Source organism: Anser cygnoides, chromosome 17 (genome assembly GCF_040182565.1).
Source record: "Anser cygnoides isolate HZ-2024a breed goose chromosome 17, Taihu_goose_T2T_genome, whole genome shotgun sequence".
Taxonomy (NCBI): Eukaryota; Metazoa; Chordata; class Aves; order Anseriformes; family Anatidae; genus Anser; species Anser cygnoides.
The window spans coordinates 8965451-8981967 of NC_089889.1; the positions used below are offsets into that span (position 1 = coordinate 8965451).

Sequence of the window (16517 nt, forward strand, 5' to 3'; positions counted from 1 at the left end):
ATGGCAATTACCTAACATCTCAAGTAGGCCATCACTTCACGTAACCACAACAAGCAAGCCAGCAGTAAGCTTTAAAGCCAGAGTCCACACATTGTTAAACACATTCAATATTCAGATGCAAAACTAACCTCATGCTACACTGTTACTTCAAATATGAAAAAGAAACTAAATTCCTGCCATTGCCTGCATAACCTTCAATCTGTTATGAAAGGCATATCAAGAGGAGGTGGTAACTGATTTCGCAAAAAGACTGGAGTTTCCAATAAACGTGAAGGCTCTGGTTATAAGCACAAGTGTGTTGGTGTTACCAACATTAGCAATGCAGTATCTGTGTTTGTTATGCTTGTAGAACATAACTGGGCAAAGTATGCTTGTGTATTTTCAGTGTGGATTCACTTCACTGCTTTCTTCCTAACCTCCTCATGATGCAATACTTTATGACACATTAGGTTGACACTGTTCATTACAGATTTTATCTCCACTTTTATACATTAACTTTAAGACTCCCCCATACGTGTCTTTATTAAATGCCTCCACCTGCAACATGAATTCCCACTGTTATTTGATGCACCACAATAAATACATTTCTGCAGTATGCCACTAAAACGTAATCAGCAAGTAGCCTAACTAGCACTACATACACGTGCACCCTGATGCACTTGTTCAGAACACTGAACAAAGTTTAGTTTCAAAAGGTTTCAAAAGACTTAGGAAGGAACAGGCTTGCTTTGCCCCCCTTCAGTTGCTTCAAAAGACACCACTACAACGCAGGGCAGCTTAACATATCTCCCCCTACAGTCCTCAGTTGCCAGGGAGGGAAGTTTTATAACCAGTAACATTTTCTAACTGACCTAAATTCTTCTTCTTCAAGTATCACCCATTTTATGTTGTAGCTACAACCATTTTGCTTTCCAATCACTAGAGCAAGAGCTTTGAGAAACTGAGTCTTTCCACAAGGCTTGTGTTTTATAGTTAAACCCTGGAGCTTCTGTATCAGAAAAAAAAAAAAAAAAACATTTGGAAACTTCGTTAGAACTCCTGGAAAAACAAAACCATTAACTATTTGATAAAACCGACGTCCTGTTGTTTGCTGGTTTTGATTCATGTTGTTACTCACAACCTCAATCTGGGTTATAGCTACATTTATAATTCTCTGGTGAGTCCCATGCTTCAAGTTTGTTCCATTTCCTTTTGCTAGTCTGTAGCAACACCTTTTATTTCTCCATAATAAATGCCATCAGCCAACCATACAGTTACAAAACTGGCTTTTGAACTGTTTTCCAACATTTATCAGTTAATTTAATGTGCTAATAGGCTTAATGTGCACTGAGTCATATATACATACTAGGCTCCAAGCTCCACAACTATTACAAAAGTTTCTCTGAAAATGCTTATGGAGTAAAAAGCTGCCTGAAGCATTTAGAGGCCCACCACGATAACACGTCAGGCTTTGGCATAGCCCTAAAAGGTCTGTGTACTCCCCTCCTTGGCCCACTAGCGCCTACGAAACTCTGGCAGCGAACACCTCCCTTCACCCTCTGCATCCAGTGCAGAGTGTCACTGAGATACCATAAAAGGTGGAAATACTTAAATTGTATCATTCCTGAGAAATCAAGCCTCTCAGAGGCAGGAATGCAAGGTACCACTGCATGTATTCACAGGAACTGAGCATGTCACTGCACTGCGGGCTTAATCTTTCCCAAAGCATCTACACATTAGTAAAAAGCAAATAAATGCATTTCCACTTACCCCTGACATTTCCCCACAAAAACAGGATTTCTGCAGGGACCCATTAGGAATTTGATCTGCTCTCTATTCAGGGACCACATGGCAAAAATCAAGGCAATTTGCATTAATCTATTTACTTATATTTTTGTGTAATTATGTGAAATTATCAGAAAATTTGCTTTTGGGTGTTTCAATTGTTTTCATTTTACATTTTGCAAACTCATCGTATTCCTTGGAAAGCTTCTAAATCTGCAAAATGGAGGTTGTTTTTGTTCTGGGGAGGAGGGAGGGTCATTTATCTCTCTGCTCTCCTCTAGAGGGAACAGAGTAGTTCTGGAAATTGGTCTCAATGGGATGCAATTTTCAAGATGCATCTATCCTAAGAGTTAGAAATGAGATACCATTTCTATTCCTTATTGAAATAGGTCTTGACAAATTCCAGGAAATTTTGCATACAGAAGTTGTACAGAGAAGAAAATCCAAGCAAGGTTCTTTAAATAGACCATATTTAGGTACAGCAGGTTTACCGACCATAATAACGATATGTATTTTTTCTGTACAGTGTTTTGAAGACTACCACTTTAACAAAGTCCTACCTAATTTCCTACTGGGAAGAGCTTAACTGTTTATTTTCTGTCAAAAGCCACAAACAGAGATACTGTAGAACAGCCAAGGTCACAATCCAAGCACAACATCACCTCTTCTTAAGTTCCTGGATTGCAAGTGGAAGACGACTAATCTACCAGTTGAGAGAAGTATGGACTAATAGGGAGTTGTAAGATATTTTTAGATGAACAAGTTCAAATGAAAGCTTTATTGTTCTCTATGACGAGAATTAAAAGCCATATAATGTCCACCACCTGAAGTGCACCTAGCTGTCTTCACATTATGCACAAAGGCAGGCAGGCACCAGCTCCAAGGCAGGTCTTAAGGACACTGCTGAGATCTCTCTACAAGCTAACGTCAAGGTCCTGCGGAGCCACACCAATTTAGTACCGTACAACTCTGCTGTACAGTAGCATAGGAAAAATGTTGATTTTAAATCAGAAGTCAACTCTCTAAGGGAAACTAAAATTTGTGCTAATCTATCAGTGCAGGGTTTGTTGAACAACTCCGAAGTTTAGAGAGCTGAAAAGTGCTGGAGAATGGCAGCGCTCCTCTAGGCCAGTTTCTAGCTAGAGAAACATCCCCTGACAGTGCCAGGTGGTTGTTCCAAATAGTACAACTTTGCCAAAGCTCCACATTCTCTAGGCTTTCAATTTCAGCTGCCAAAAACTACAACATGATCTTTACTTCCTCAAATGACATTTCTCATCAGATCAATTCAGCATTCAGCAGCATCATTTTAGAAGGCTGGTTGCTATGACAATGCTTTGTGGTGTTCTGTTAAATGCTGTCAATTCACTGGTAGAAAGAACTAAAGAACTAGCTGTTTGGGGCCTTCAGAGCAGTTCTTATCTAGAATCAGAACAGTGTTAGAGAGCTCAGAAAGCTTTAAAATACTCATGGAAATCATGAGCTTTACTAAAGAATTAACATCCTACAGATATTTGAAAATGCTTTTTTTTCCCCAAATACATTTCCCTAACCATAACTATATTTCCAGCTGGCTATATTCGTTTTCCATTGCCTGGTTTCCGTTACTGCTTTGTCCCACTATGATCTTGAAGCTGTGTACCAGACAGACAATTCAGATTTGTAAAAATAACAAGAGGAAAACAGATTGCAAAGACCTACGCTTTTAGAAACAGAAAAGGAAGGGAAAAGCATCAATAAACATCTCACTTTACAAAAATAACTGCAGCTTTTCATAACAGTTGCTCATCTGAGATAGGTTCAGAAACTAGTAAATATGCTATTAGGGTTACTGCAGACTTATTTCAACAGGCAAGAAGCATTTCATATTGGAACCAACAAATAAAACTGCATTTGTTTTAGTTTCTGGTCATTTCAGACCTCCATCTCTTTTCTCTCTGAGCATTCATTTGAACTGCCAAATATAAGAAGCAATAAGCCCCTCCACTTTACAGCAGCCTTGCCTTTTGTAAGCAAGAAATGTGAAAATTAAACTTGTCTTGAAGTCTTTATTGTGCTTCACATGGACTCATAAGATTAGCACATCAAAAGTTAGGGGAAAAATGGTTCCTGCTTATTCTACCTTTATTCTCATGTCGGCTGTGCTCTCACTGCCTGCTACAAACAACTCTACGTGTACGATTTGTAGAAAATATTTAGGTGGAAAACTGCTCTGAAAAGTTCTTAACCACCACTATCATGTATAGTAAGTACTCACAGACTTGTGTCAAAAACTGCACTTGGCACAGTGGTTGCTACTGTTCACAAAATCATCTTCCTTTCCTCAGTCTCCACCAGCGCTTTTCTTCACTTCCCCTCAGATTTCTACTTCTCAAAAAAAAAACCAAAAACAGCCCACTGTGTACAACCTTCACCTATGGCACTCCCCCGTGCTTCTTACACTAGCCTGAACGCAAAAGAAACTGAAGGAAACTGCTTGCAGTCAATTTTCCCTTCACTCTTTCCATAAACCTTTAAAGACGTCCCTATTCAAAGGAGACCAGATAAACCAGACCTTCCTTCCAGTCATCCCTTCTTTAGAAGCATTTTATGCTACACAGACTTGCTGGTCTTTGGGGGGAAGATTTGATTTCACCTTTATCATCATGCAATGCCAGACCCTTTACAGAAAGCCCCAAAACATTCAGCAATCTTCCCCACCCTATTCCAAAGTACATCTGAAGCCCAGAAGTGGGTATTTCACATATTTGGACATCACCGCATTTAATTTTCCAACTGTTCACTCTCCAGCTCTTACCCATGAAGACACTTACATGCCATTGTTCTTTTTCCAAAATAACTGCAAACACCTTTGTGTGAGCTTTACAGAGATTTAAGGGATTTCTGAAGAAAATATATAAATACATTTTCATCCAAAATAAGAACAGTTACTTTACATGTTGTCTACGAAATTACGTATTTTTCTCAGTGTAAAGATAAGCGCAAAAAAGCAACTGGAAGAGAGACAATGCTTTCAGCAGCAGTGCTGTCATAGGCTAATACTTAAATTCTTGTAGAACTAGAGCCTAAGAGATGCTCGAGATAAGCTGCAATAGAACAAAAAGATATCAAGTATATTTTGATATGTGTTGACATTTTTGTTCTGTTAACTACTGTGTTAATTACAAGTTTCCTGCTTTCCTTGGAAATAATGTATTCAACAAAATACTGCAAATAAATTTGGCGGGAATAGTGGAGCTTGAAATCAGCATTCCTCCTTATCCGAAGCCCGTTAACATACATGAGAGAAGCTTCCCTAGGGATAAGTTCTTGATGAGGATTCACTTCAACTTACTAACGGGCTCATACAGCAACACTCCAGTTTAGCAGGACTGCAATTGCAGTTCTGACTGTGCATATTAGCCAATGAGTTATATTAAAGTCTATCAATCAATATCTGAAGGGTTACCAAAAAAATTTCAAAACACTTTCCTGAAAGCAATCTATCAAACAATACGATTTCCCTAGCAGCTGCAGAAATCAAGCTTAGCAGATTCCAAAAAAACACCAGGACCTTTGCACATGAAGATCTCACTCAAATCCTTCTCAACTTTTTTCACATTGAATATTTCATATCAGGAAACTCTTTCGATTTGGTTCAAACTAAAACACTACAAGATCACATAGCCTAACCTGGAAAGATTTCCTGCTTAACACATTTAGTGATCCAAGATGTATTCCAGATTAGTGAACTACCTAAAAAATAACATTTCACTTGGATACACGTAAGCATGCTCAGAGATTTGTTTACTTATGTAGCCATGGCTGCAAATTCAGCTCAGGACACACCATGCTGCAATTTGTTTTCATAAATACCATATTCAGTATTGCCAGAAGCTGTGAAACACAAGGAATCTGGTGCCATTGCCGGCTAACCCTTACTGTGAGCCCTCAGATGCCAATTTCAGACGTCTTATGCTCTGCAAGCAACTATAGACAAGGCAATTAGATTTAGGGTGCTTTTTTCTTACCAAATATAACTTTAAAGGATGCATGTTATTAAGCATGATTTGTAAGTCACAGAAATAACTGAGCTTGCTTGCAAATAGCAATAGTAATTTACACTATATAAGGTTTCCTGCATCAAACAGCTTTTTTCACAAGACGCCAGAGTCTGGCCTTATGATAAAGTCGGCATGAAATCTTGGGACCTTCAGTTCAAGCTAAAATATTTAACAGTCTGCATAATTACCAGCTCCTGTCTGAGGAAATGAGAGCTTTATGTCAGACACTGATATCACATACGCTTGCATGGTCAGCCACAAATTAACCTCAGAGTTTAAATTTCCAGCTGTGGGAATATATATCTTAGTATGAAAGTTGGAAGACTTGATGTGAAGACTCCCCTACCCACAAGATTTGGAATTGTAAGAGTAAGAAACCTAAGTCTGAATGACTTCTTTCCCTTAACTACTTTGCTGAAAGATCACAGTACACATACCATTAAAACCATCAACTTCTGCTTAAACAGGAATCCAGTAAGTAATCTTATTCCTTAGGAGAATCTTTATTTATTTATTTAATATAAACAGGAAGACTGAAGGTTCAAATAAAGGCAACAAAAATCTCCTTATTTTAGGCTTGGAATGTTGGCAGCTGCCACAAGGTCATAAGGGATAATATAATCCATTTTATTCAAGCTTTACATTCCAGAAGACCAGCAATCACAACTGGAGTATTAAGCAACAAGACTCCTCATATTCTATGTTTTATTCTTGCATTTAAAAGGGAAATTATGCCAGAAAAGCTGTAGAAAGCAGAATTTCTGAAGAAACCGTATTTGCTACAAGATTTCTTCACTCACTCTGATGTGCTAAAAAAGTGCAAAACTGACAACAATCACTATGAAAATCTTATGTAGGAGAAGTAAAATGTCAGAAAAGTCATACCTGATGCATCCAGATGTTAAACATCTTAATCATCACTGGGCTTCATCCTCATTTGGGCTTGCATCTGTGCAATCATTTCCTGCATGCGGCGCAGCTGTAAGAGAAAAACACCCACATTTAGGACAATTTCTCTTAAGCTTCAATATGGAGTCCAAAATCCAGGAAATTTTACACCATTTTCTTCCATGGTACAATGCAGATCCTATTTACATCCTTTTAAACTAGAAACGTTAAATTCAACCAGATAACTGAACACTTTGTTTCTCCCGTCCCAGATTCTTTAAAGTATTACATCCAGCTTTCACAACAGTTTTGTACGAATACTTTGCAGAATTAATCAATAAAATTCAGATCTTTTGAAGCTAGCAATGTTTGCAGACCTGTGAATTAATATTTATTCTAGGATAAAGAAAAAACATTCTCTTCATGTATGTAGAGATACAATGCTTGAGTGAGGTGAAGAAGCTTTGCTCTGATACAAGTACTCAAAGCACACTATCCTTCATGAATACTCATCTTGTGGCTAACCAGATAATTACACAAGTTTTTAGCAACAGTAACAGCCAAAATTGCTGACAGAATTTAAAAATTTCTTCAAAGGCAAAACAGAAAGATGCTTATAAAATTTGGAAAGACAGGCTAAGCATATTAAAACTTTTTTTTTTTTTAATATCTAAATGATGACATTTTCTTGGAAATAACTGTATTTCTTAAAGGCATTTTCTTAGGACGCTGACAAGTTCATTTCCATCTCATAAAAAAAATGCTTGTTATGTATCACGCCTTTTTTTATCCTCTTTTTTTTTTTTTTTATATGTATCATGCTTTTTTTCCCATTTTTTTCTTTCTTAACATTCCTAAGAAAGAATAAGAAACGCCAAGGCAGATTTTCAAAATGCATATGCAAATACCTCTAATTTGGTATACAAATAAACAGGTGTTCTGTCGTACAAATTGGAAAAAATAGGCTGCAATTTCCATGCACGCTGTATAAGATGATGCCATTTCAAACTGAAGATCACATAATGGATCTGCTGCTTGTGTAGCAAATTTTTATTATTCTAAGAATAATTGTATTGTTTTAATATTCAGCCGTTAAGCTTTATTCTTCAGGAATAAATACTTAGAGGATAACTTTCGGGTGGGGGGGGAGGGAGAAAGATGACAAAACTTTTCAACTCAAAATGCACTGTGTAAGCAACTATACTGCATTTTCATCCAGGCAACCACATTAGCCACAGAGATACTGGTTACTTCATTACATTCAATCCAGAATAATCTGCAATGTGTGTGCAAGTAAATACGTGCAGCATTCAGCTGTCTTGATTGTTCATTTTAAACACAAAGAAACATCATGGAACAGGGAAAGAATAGCTAATGGTGCCTATATCACATTTTCTTGCCTGGCTTCAGAGCATAGCTAGAGGTAGCAGAGCTTGCCTAGAACTAGCTGGCTTACAGACTGGTACACATCTCTTGACGCAGCAGCAGAGGTCTGTAAAGGCTAATTCAGGTTCCTGTGACTACAGCATAGACAGACCCTGACAGAAGGAGATTCACACAGGAACAGCGTGGTACAGTTAAGTCTGTAGTGATTATTATATATCCATCTACAGCTTTCTGCTAAACAGTCAAAAAGCCTCTGATCAAAAAGACGACATTCTGTTGCAGGAAGGAGAAAAAGCAGAAAGCCTCAGAAATGAAGGGTTGTGTTGATTCCCTGGTTCAGGAAAATAAAGTTTCATAGATGAACTTGTACAAGTGTAAGACACCTGGTCTTTTGAATTTCCCCTCTACAGCTTTGCCATCAGAGTAAAACTAGCCTATTGGAAGCTAGCCTACTTTCTTTCCCAAGAGCACTTGAAACTGAGCCCCAAAATATTCCCAAAATAGCAACCATTCAGTAATCACAGGGAAAGATACTGCTGCATGTGTATTATGGAGATTTGCTCGAACACAGCATTCTGCTAATAATCAACATCATATTTTAAGACTTGATTACATCACCAAGTCTCACATTTTCTTAACCTTAATTGACACAAACGTGCCCACACCATGAAAATCATATGCTGGAAGACTCAAATCTAAGACAGGACAAAAAAAATTAGATCTGCTCTGCTCCAACACTGAGTAAGATTTTCTTTTTACATTTTTACGTAGAGCTTTTGAGATCTACTGGTGAAGAGTTAGTTCCATCCTTTAGTTAAATAATGGCAGGTTGCTGAAGCTTTCAGCGTAATTCAGTAGGAAGACGTTCAGGCACACACAAACGTGTTAAACTAAGCACGTTGTTGTATCCCATGGATGTTAGTTCATAGTAAGACATTAGTGTTTCATTTTTATAAGGGAAAGTTGCCCCCCCCCAGAAAAAAGAAGAAGAAAAAGACATTTAAGCACATCTATTTACCGGAGTATTTTTCACTGCATTTTGTTTCGGCTTTTGTTGAGCATTTGATATGCAAACAATTCAGAATGGTTTCTTGTTCTAGAACTGGAGCTTCTCAAGAGCTCTTACCAAACTCACAACTATGCATTTCATAATAGCATGCTTAACAGACAACCTATGAGTAATGCTACATATCGCACACTAAAACCTGACTGCGCAACTACAACGCTGAAGTTTGAAGTAATAACTGAATTTAGAGAGAATGCACGTAAATATCTTAAGAAAATCATTTGCACAATATGAATCCTGGCAGCTCAAGCGTAAAATTCACAAATCAGCTCTTCTGTGCCTTCCTTATTTACTACTTATGTCAGGACTAAAACTTAGTTTAAACTATTGTGTAACTACTGGGTATCTATTACATGCAACTCCTGTAGCAACACAGAAAGGACACGAGCTTCTAAAATGAGAGTGAAAGTTACAGAGTTGAATCACACAGCTTCCTAATGAATTCCATACCATGGTATGGAATCCATACTGTAATGTTTTGCCCAGAATACAGACAAGTACTGCTCCTGTCTGAACAAGGTGTCTCTTTAGGGACAACCCCACAGATATCGCAGGAAAAGCGATATTAAGAACTGAACACTATTTACTTCCCACTGACATGCTTCTCCTCCCCACACCAAGTATGATTATTTCTGTCCATGCTTTTACATAAAAAGTTCCTAACAGAAGAGGCTGCAAGAATAGAACAAGATGGAAAAATGAAGTTGTAGACAGTGAATTTTCTAATACACTAGGATGTTCCCACAATAGCTGCTGTTTGTTAAAAATACTTTCAGTACCAAAGAGAAGAACTAAACTTGTTAACTGAGGACAAGAAAAATACTCCTGATAAGGTTGCCACATTGGAAAAGGAGCTAACATCAAGCTAAACGTACACTTTCATAGCACATGCTGACACTATAAATAACAGAAGTCGCTATAGTCACAGCCATCACGCTACATGGGCAGGAAGGATTGTTCCTTCAAAGAACAACTCAAAAGGACAAAAAATGCAGTTACTCAAAAAAAATTCTTCACTCCAGCCTCCAAGGGATTCCCATTGCTAATCATCTGCTAAGGGCCATCTTCTCACGATGTTCTCCCAGGACTCACTTCACAGAGGAAGGCTGCAGTGTTCTGCATAAGGTGTACCTCCTTCCCCCTACGTTGGGTAATAACGGTCGACAAAACCAAATTAAACATTAGAGGTGTTTCTATTTCTGTCAGGTCTGGAGGCCTTTATCAGCAGTCACGCTGCCTCTCCACATAAAAGTTTTCACCTTATCTTTCATGAAAATACTTATGCAAATACCTGCAATTCCAGCCAGCTACCAACACATGGAAGCATTTGGCACACCCTCACCTGCCCACGGGGCTGCTGCGAGACCCTGGCACTGCAGGCTGCCCCCGCGAGGGCTCCCATACTAAACCTATGGCAGAGTTCTTGATCTCAACTGCCAAAGGGCTAAAAACAATTCAGGAAGTAGAAGGACAAAGAGAAAACAATTTTAACACTGTGATTAATTCTTTCGTATTCAACCAATTGCTGACCAACTCCTCTGAAGACACTGGAGCCCGAAGTCTCTGGGTAGCTCACTGGAGGGGAGGAAAGAGAGAAACCTTGTTCCGTGCTGTTTTCATATAATCACAGCCTTAACATTTTTCTGGAAGTATTCTCTCTCAAAAAACTTTGAAAGATTTTTATTACAAGATATTTTCAGGGTAGGAGAAGTATTGCACAACACTATAAACTTTCCTAAGTTTGGGTGCCCATTTACACCACAATGTCAAAATAATCTGAACTGTAGCATGTTTACAGGAAAGAATGTGGATACCTTTCTTCTCGTTTTCACTTCCCAGCTCAGAAAAACAGATCATCACTTGCAGATCAACAAAAAGCACTACCAGACTGAGCAATAAATCCAAGATGACAGACTAGCTATTCCAAATTGCTGAACTGGGGACCACTTCCTTTGGCATAATAAAAGATCACTTAAAAGTGATGCCTTGATAATGATGATCCTGGCACTAACCCAAGCATTCATTCCTTCCAAGGTTATATAAACCTTAAAAAACTGTAAATAGAACTTCAAGCACCGTTACTGATGGGAATGCAAAACAGGAGGGGAAATGGATATTTGTTTTCTCTGCAAAGGCCATGGAATGCAAACCCATTTCCTCTGTGCCTCTTTCCTCCCCAGACTTTTCCCAGTCTGAACCATTGGGATGATACAGAGATGAAGGGATTTCATACCAGCTTATCTACAGAAGATTCAGCAAAGCCTCTTGATCTCTTCAAGACAATAGAACACAGAGCTTAAAAATCTACTTGTTTTTTCAAGTTCTATCCTAATCCTCCGCAACTTCAGCAGCAGTTATTCAGAGATGATTAGTCCCAGAGGGAACTTGCAGAGATCATCCTCCAAGAAATTCAAGACTTCCCCTGCTTAGCCATAATATATAAGAACTGCATTACATACATATATATAAATACTACATATTCATTCACACAGCACGGTCAGCATAGAACAGTATATGATAATGTGCTTACTGTATCAACAGTTTCCAGCAGAAACAGTTACAGAAGATTTTTTTCAGGTGTAAACCTGAAGACAAATAGTTTTAGAAAGATACTTAAGTTTCTACTTAACTGCTAGGCAAGTATAATTTATACAATTTAAATAAAATAAGGAGAAACAGTTATCACTTAAACTCTTTAAGTGTGTCCCATGAAACTTTGAAACACTGGATTATAAAAAGTGTTTCCAAACAATGCTCTTGACCTTTCCACAGCATCTAGTACTCTGCTGTTGTTTTGCACATAGGTCAGTAAATCCAAGGCAGTGGATTTGTGTACAGAGCACTTGCAGAAGCTCCACTGCCCTAAACTAATTTCAAAAAAATAGCTGCATTTTTATCACTGCAGAATTTTAAGTTACTCTATCTTATTTAATCTCTGATAATTCATATTATTAGCTACTAATTATGGTGATAAATACAAAAAAAACATCCTAAAAGGAAATGCAGAAACAGCTGATTATGTCAACATGCCAGGTAGCCAGGGTTAGCTGTTTTTAAACGTGGATGCTACAAAGGAAAAAGGAAATGCACAGATGGAAGTAACTATGTTCCATAAGCTTCCATGTACTGGAGTCTGAATGTTTCATCTCAGAAACACACAAAATTGCTTGTATTTTTATTTATAACTTCTTACTCCAAATCACTGCATGTATGCATTGGCCTTTTAAATCATGCGTCCTCCATTTATGGACTTGGATCCAAGCTGAATTGGATAAAAGAAGGATAAATAGAAAAAAAAACCACTATCTTCCAGTTGGCAGAAAGTGTTGCCACAATGAAAGCAGTCATAAGCCTTGGCACTGTAATACTTGAATTTAAATACTAGGCTGACAATCTCTGAATCTTTAGAACTTCAGCATAAAAATACTAGGTTGAAAGGCTTAGCAATAACTTGAAAGCAGAGTAAGAAATCAGGGACTGAAAAGACCAAATCCATAAATTGACTGATAAAAAAGAAGTATCAGGAATTTTGCTGCAAGTCAAGATTAAAATGAAAAGACATGCACACTAATTGTATCATGGGATTTTTAAGACTTGGTAAGCTTCTTCTACTCTGTAGCCACATGACGCACGGAGAAATTTATTGTTAACATGTTTGTACTAAATCATGCACATCAGAAATGACATTAGTCTACCAGTCTACCCCAACATATGTTTGTCAGCTACATGTGCTGTTTTAAGCATAAATTGACTTCAATGCTTAACAAAAAATAGAAATTATGCTTCGGAAAAATCAGCATGCGCACTGGAAAAGAAAAATACCCTGCCTAACAACCAAGAGTCCACTTGCTACCTACTATCCATAGTATGCAATTAACTTTGCATGGGCAGCCTGTATGTTCAGATTAGGTCTTATTTTTCACAACTCTCATCTTACAGTCTCTGGGCAGTAGTTGATGCAGAACACTGAAATCGGACCATGGAATGTTATATTAAAGAACAAAAAGTTTTAGAAGCTCTGCCTTACCTCAGCCTCTTTCTGTTGGAGGATTCTATCCTTGTCTACAACTTCTTCTTCAACAGGCCTGTTGAACAAAAGAATGCATTGATGGTCTAAGATACAGAAGAAAAAGTCTCCAAGAACAGATTGAAGGCTCATATTTCAGTTAATATAACAATGAAAAAGCATGCATGCCTTCTCACACGGAACGGAAGACATTGTTAAACTCATTTACACCCCTTTTGTAAAAATGCCATCTTCTATCTGTTCTTTGCCTACCTTGCCTTCTGTTATTTCCACATTCTAATTTTCTTCTTTCGTTTCTTATAATGAGATTAAACAGCAAAAAATTCCTATAGCAATGAAGAAATCATAAGATTCCCTCCGCCACCTGTCAATACTGCAAAATCATTCATAAAAGCAGCAGTGAAATAACTGCTTAAGCTATTTCCTTTCCTCTACGATCAAAATGCTTAGCTGAATATTTAACAAGGAAAGTAGGGAGAAGAAAAAGTTGCTATCAAGAAGGATGCAGCCTGAATAGTTGTGGATTTTTTGCATCAAATCTGCCAAGGACAGAAGCTTTATAATTATTTAAAAAAAAAAAAAAAACATTACCATAAAATCGGACTCAACTTCTCTCCATACATGAAGGAATAAGGAAAAAAGCCAGCATGGCAGTCTTGAAATTACTAGAGAAGCAATATCCTACCTAACCAGATAGGCTGTGTCCTATATAAAAACGAACTCTAGGAGGCATATTTTTTTCCAGGTAGACATCATTAAATAAAAACCTATCTTGCCTGCAAGCCCATTGCTTCTCTATGCATAATTCCATTTAAAAGCATAAAGAAAAGGGAATGAATATGAAAACAAGAACAGCTGTTTGTTAGCATGGCACTTTGCAAGTTATTACTCTTCAAGAAAATAGTCACACGTTTCACTAACTCCATAGACTGCAATCTCATGAGAAATAATGAGATACAGGGGAGGATTAGTTAGGAGGATGAGTGTGTCAGATGCCACAGAGAAAAAGAAGAGACTCACAAGTAACAGGGCCCAGAGGGACACACATACTTACTTGCCAGTTCGTTTTAGCCTCTCTGAACGGAAGTTCTCATAGTGCAAATCTTGGGTCACCTCCTGCAGGTCCTGCATGTGCGTTCTAGAACAAGCAAAGGGCTATTGAACATTTTGTCCTTCTTGTCAAAGGGAAGAGAAACACCCTTTTATCTTCCATTTTCATTTCATATAATGGATATATTCACTGGAACATTAATTGCTGTACACCAAGTCTGCCATAAAGCTAGCCAGAATACTGCTTTCATGTTCACTGGTCTTTTAATTCATAGTTTAGTATACTCCTACCAATATTATTAAAACACAGAAAGTATGCTGTCCTTTTCTTGTTCACTCATTACTTTATAGCATTTTTTTTTTACATGAGCCTGAAGCACAAGAACCTTGTGAATACTGTTATCCAAAAAGCTATTTTAATTCCTAAAGTATTTCTTGACTCTTAAGTGCCGTTAGCTATAATTTGTAACTGAAAAGTAGGCAGAGTTCCTTGGCTAACATAACAGCTGACATGGCATAACTTTCAATTGTCAGAAGAGAAAAAAATGTTTGCTAGAAATGATGGCCAGTAGAGGGCAATCCCTGCCCAGCAGAGAGTAAAACTCAAAATCCACAACCAAATTCAATTTGCAACAATAGCAAGATGTCATAAAAATTACTTAAAGCTATCTACACTGGCAGAATATCTGTATCAGCTAAAGTCATAAAGGGTGAAGGGTATCACATTTAACAAAGGATTTCCCATGCTGGCAGGAAAACTGAGCTTTTCCTTTAGAATACTCATCTTCATGGATTAATCAATCATTTTCGTATTTTAAAAGCCTCTCTGCCCCACCCACTGCACTATAAGAAAACTTCAATTTACATGTATAGCCATAAAATCTGTTAACGTAAGATGTAAAAGCTATTACATGCATCTTACAAGAAAATATTTTCTATATTTTGCATTAAGTCAGATCAGAGGATCATAGAAGTAAATCAAGCTGCAGAAGGAGCATGTAAAAAAAAGTCAATGTACACTGTCATCAGGACAACCACTGAATTCAAGAATATAGGTTCTTATGACTCTCTAGTCGTTGTAACAGAATTACATTACCACAGGGGGATGGGATAATTTTACCATTACTCACACCAGCATTGTGCGCAATTTAAGGAAATCATTGTGCTCTGGATTTTCAACTTCAACAACTCCCCAGGGATACAGACGGCCTCTGATTTTTTTCCCTTTCACCTCAATAAGTTGATTGGATCCAATAACAGCAAAGGGAATGCTAGCCTAGTTGAGACAAAGCAAAACAAGTTACTGTGTAGAGTTTTGATTGGCTATTTTTTTTTCGTGGGTTTAGTTGTTTGCCTTTTTCTTTTAAGGAAAGCGCAAAGGTATTATAAGTAACAGACAGGAGACAGGGAAAGGAAGTGTTGACAAATGTATTTTACTAAAACCCTTCTACATGAAAAAACAACAAATCCTATTCTGAACAATGAAACCTCTCATTATTAATACCTGCAGTTTTGTTAGGATCAGTTTGTCTTAACAGAAGTTCAAAAGGAAATGACGCTTTGCTTTAGGAACACTTGACTGTTGTTGAAATACAGTTTGGGCATAACGTGTCATCTGACATAACATCATGCATGGAAAACAGCCAACAGAAACATACTTCAGATTCAGATTAAAGTATCTAGAGACTGAGAATTTCAGATATGTTCTTCAAGCATCTTTGTAAGTATCACAACACAAAGAGGAAATGACTTCATTAAAACCCTTATCTATTCTAACAAGAGGAAAGTTGTTAATTAGTGTAGTAACTGCACATTCTCTTTTTGCTTACATGTTAAAAGGTTTGAGTCAGAAAACAGACAGCAACTCACAGTTCTTGGTGAACAGTTGCTTACATTTAAAAATGAAAAGTCGTAACACTACATTAGGAACTCTGACGAAGCAAATGGACTAAATAGGATTATAGTTCAGAAAGAAAACAAAACTTGAATTTTCTATATATATTATAAAGGAATGAAATATTTTTAGCACACAGTAGGCCTGCATAATTACTGCAGCAAAATAATAAATTGAGCAATAGTGATACTTGCCTTTAAAACTCTGGTTTGTTCTTTAAATTCCTCATCTTCATCAGAATCTGCATCAGGGAGCTGGTAAATTCTAATGCCATGTTCAGAAATCTCATCCAAAACCTGAGGAGTTTACAAAAAAACAGGAAGGAAAATAGTAAAATCTTATTTCATTGAAAATATATTATTAGGTTAAAGATACATGCAATAGATCTACTAGACTGTT

The 16517-nt window shown here is 37.4% G+C and overlaps 2 protein-coding genes across 3 annotated transcripts in view; both read right to left on the minus strand.

The window, feature by feature from the left end:
* The window catches only part of SEPTIN5 (septin 5), a 51606-nt gene extending 44816 nt beyond the window's left edge, over window positions 1-6790 (minus strand). Inside the window, exon 1 of the mRNA XM_048063827.2 lies at window positions 6693-6790. Coding sequence (XP_047919784.1) covers window positions 6693-6725 — 33 coding nt within the window. The 5' untranslated portion in view covers window positions 6726-6790. The remainder of the gene's footprint in view (window positions 1-6692) is intronic.
* The window catches only part of LOC106031249 (septin-2), a 38847-nt gene that overhangs the window by 1752 nt on the left and 20578 nt on the right, over window positions 1-16517 (minus strand). For both annotated transcript variants that reach the window (XM_066979147.1, XM_048063828.2), the window contains 5 exons: window positions 16313-16414; window positions 15355-15500; window positions 14229-14312; window positions 13175-13232; window positions 6693-6786 (listed from right to left, as the gene is read on the minus strand). In XM_066979147.1, the coding sequence (XP_066835248.1) occupies window positions 6718-6786; window positions 13175-13232; window positions 14229-14312; window positions 15355-15500; window positions 16313-16414 (459 nt within the window). In that variant the 3' untranslated portion in view covers window positions 6693-6717. The remainder of the gene's footprint in view (window positions 1-6692; window positions 6787-13174; window positions 13233-14228; window positions 14313-15354; window positions 15501-16312; window positions 16415-16517) is intronic.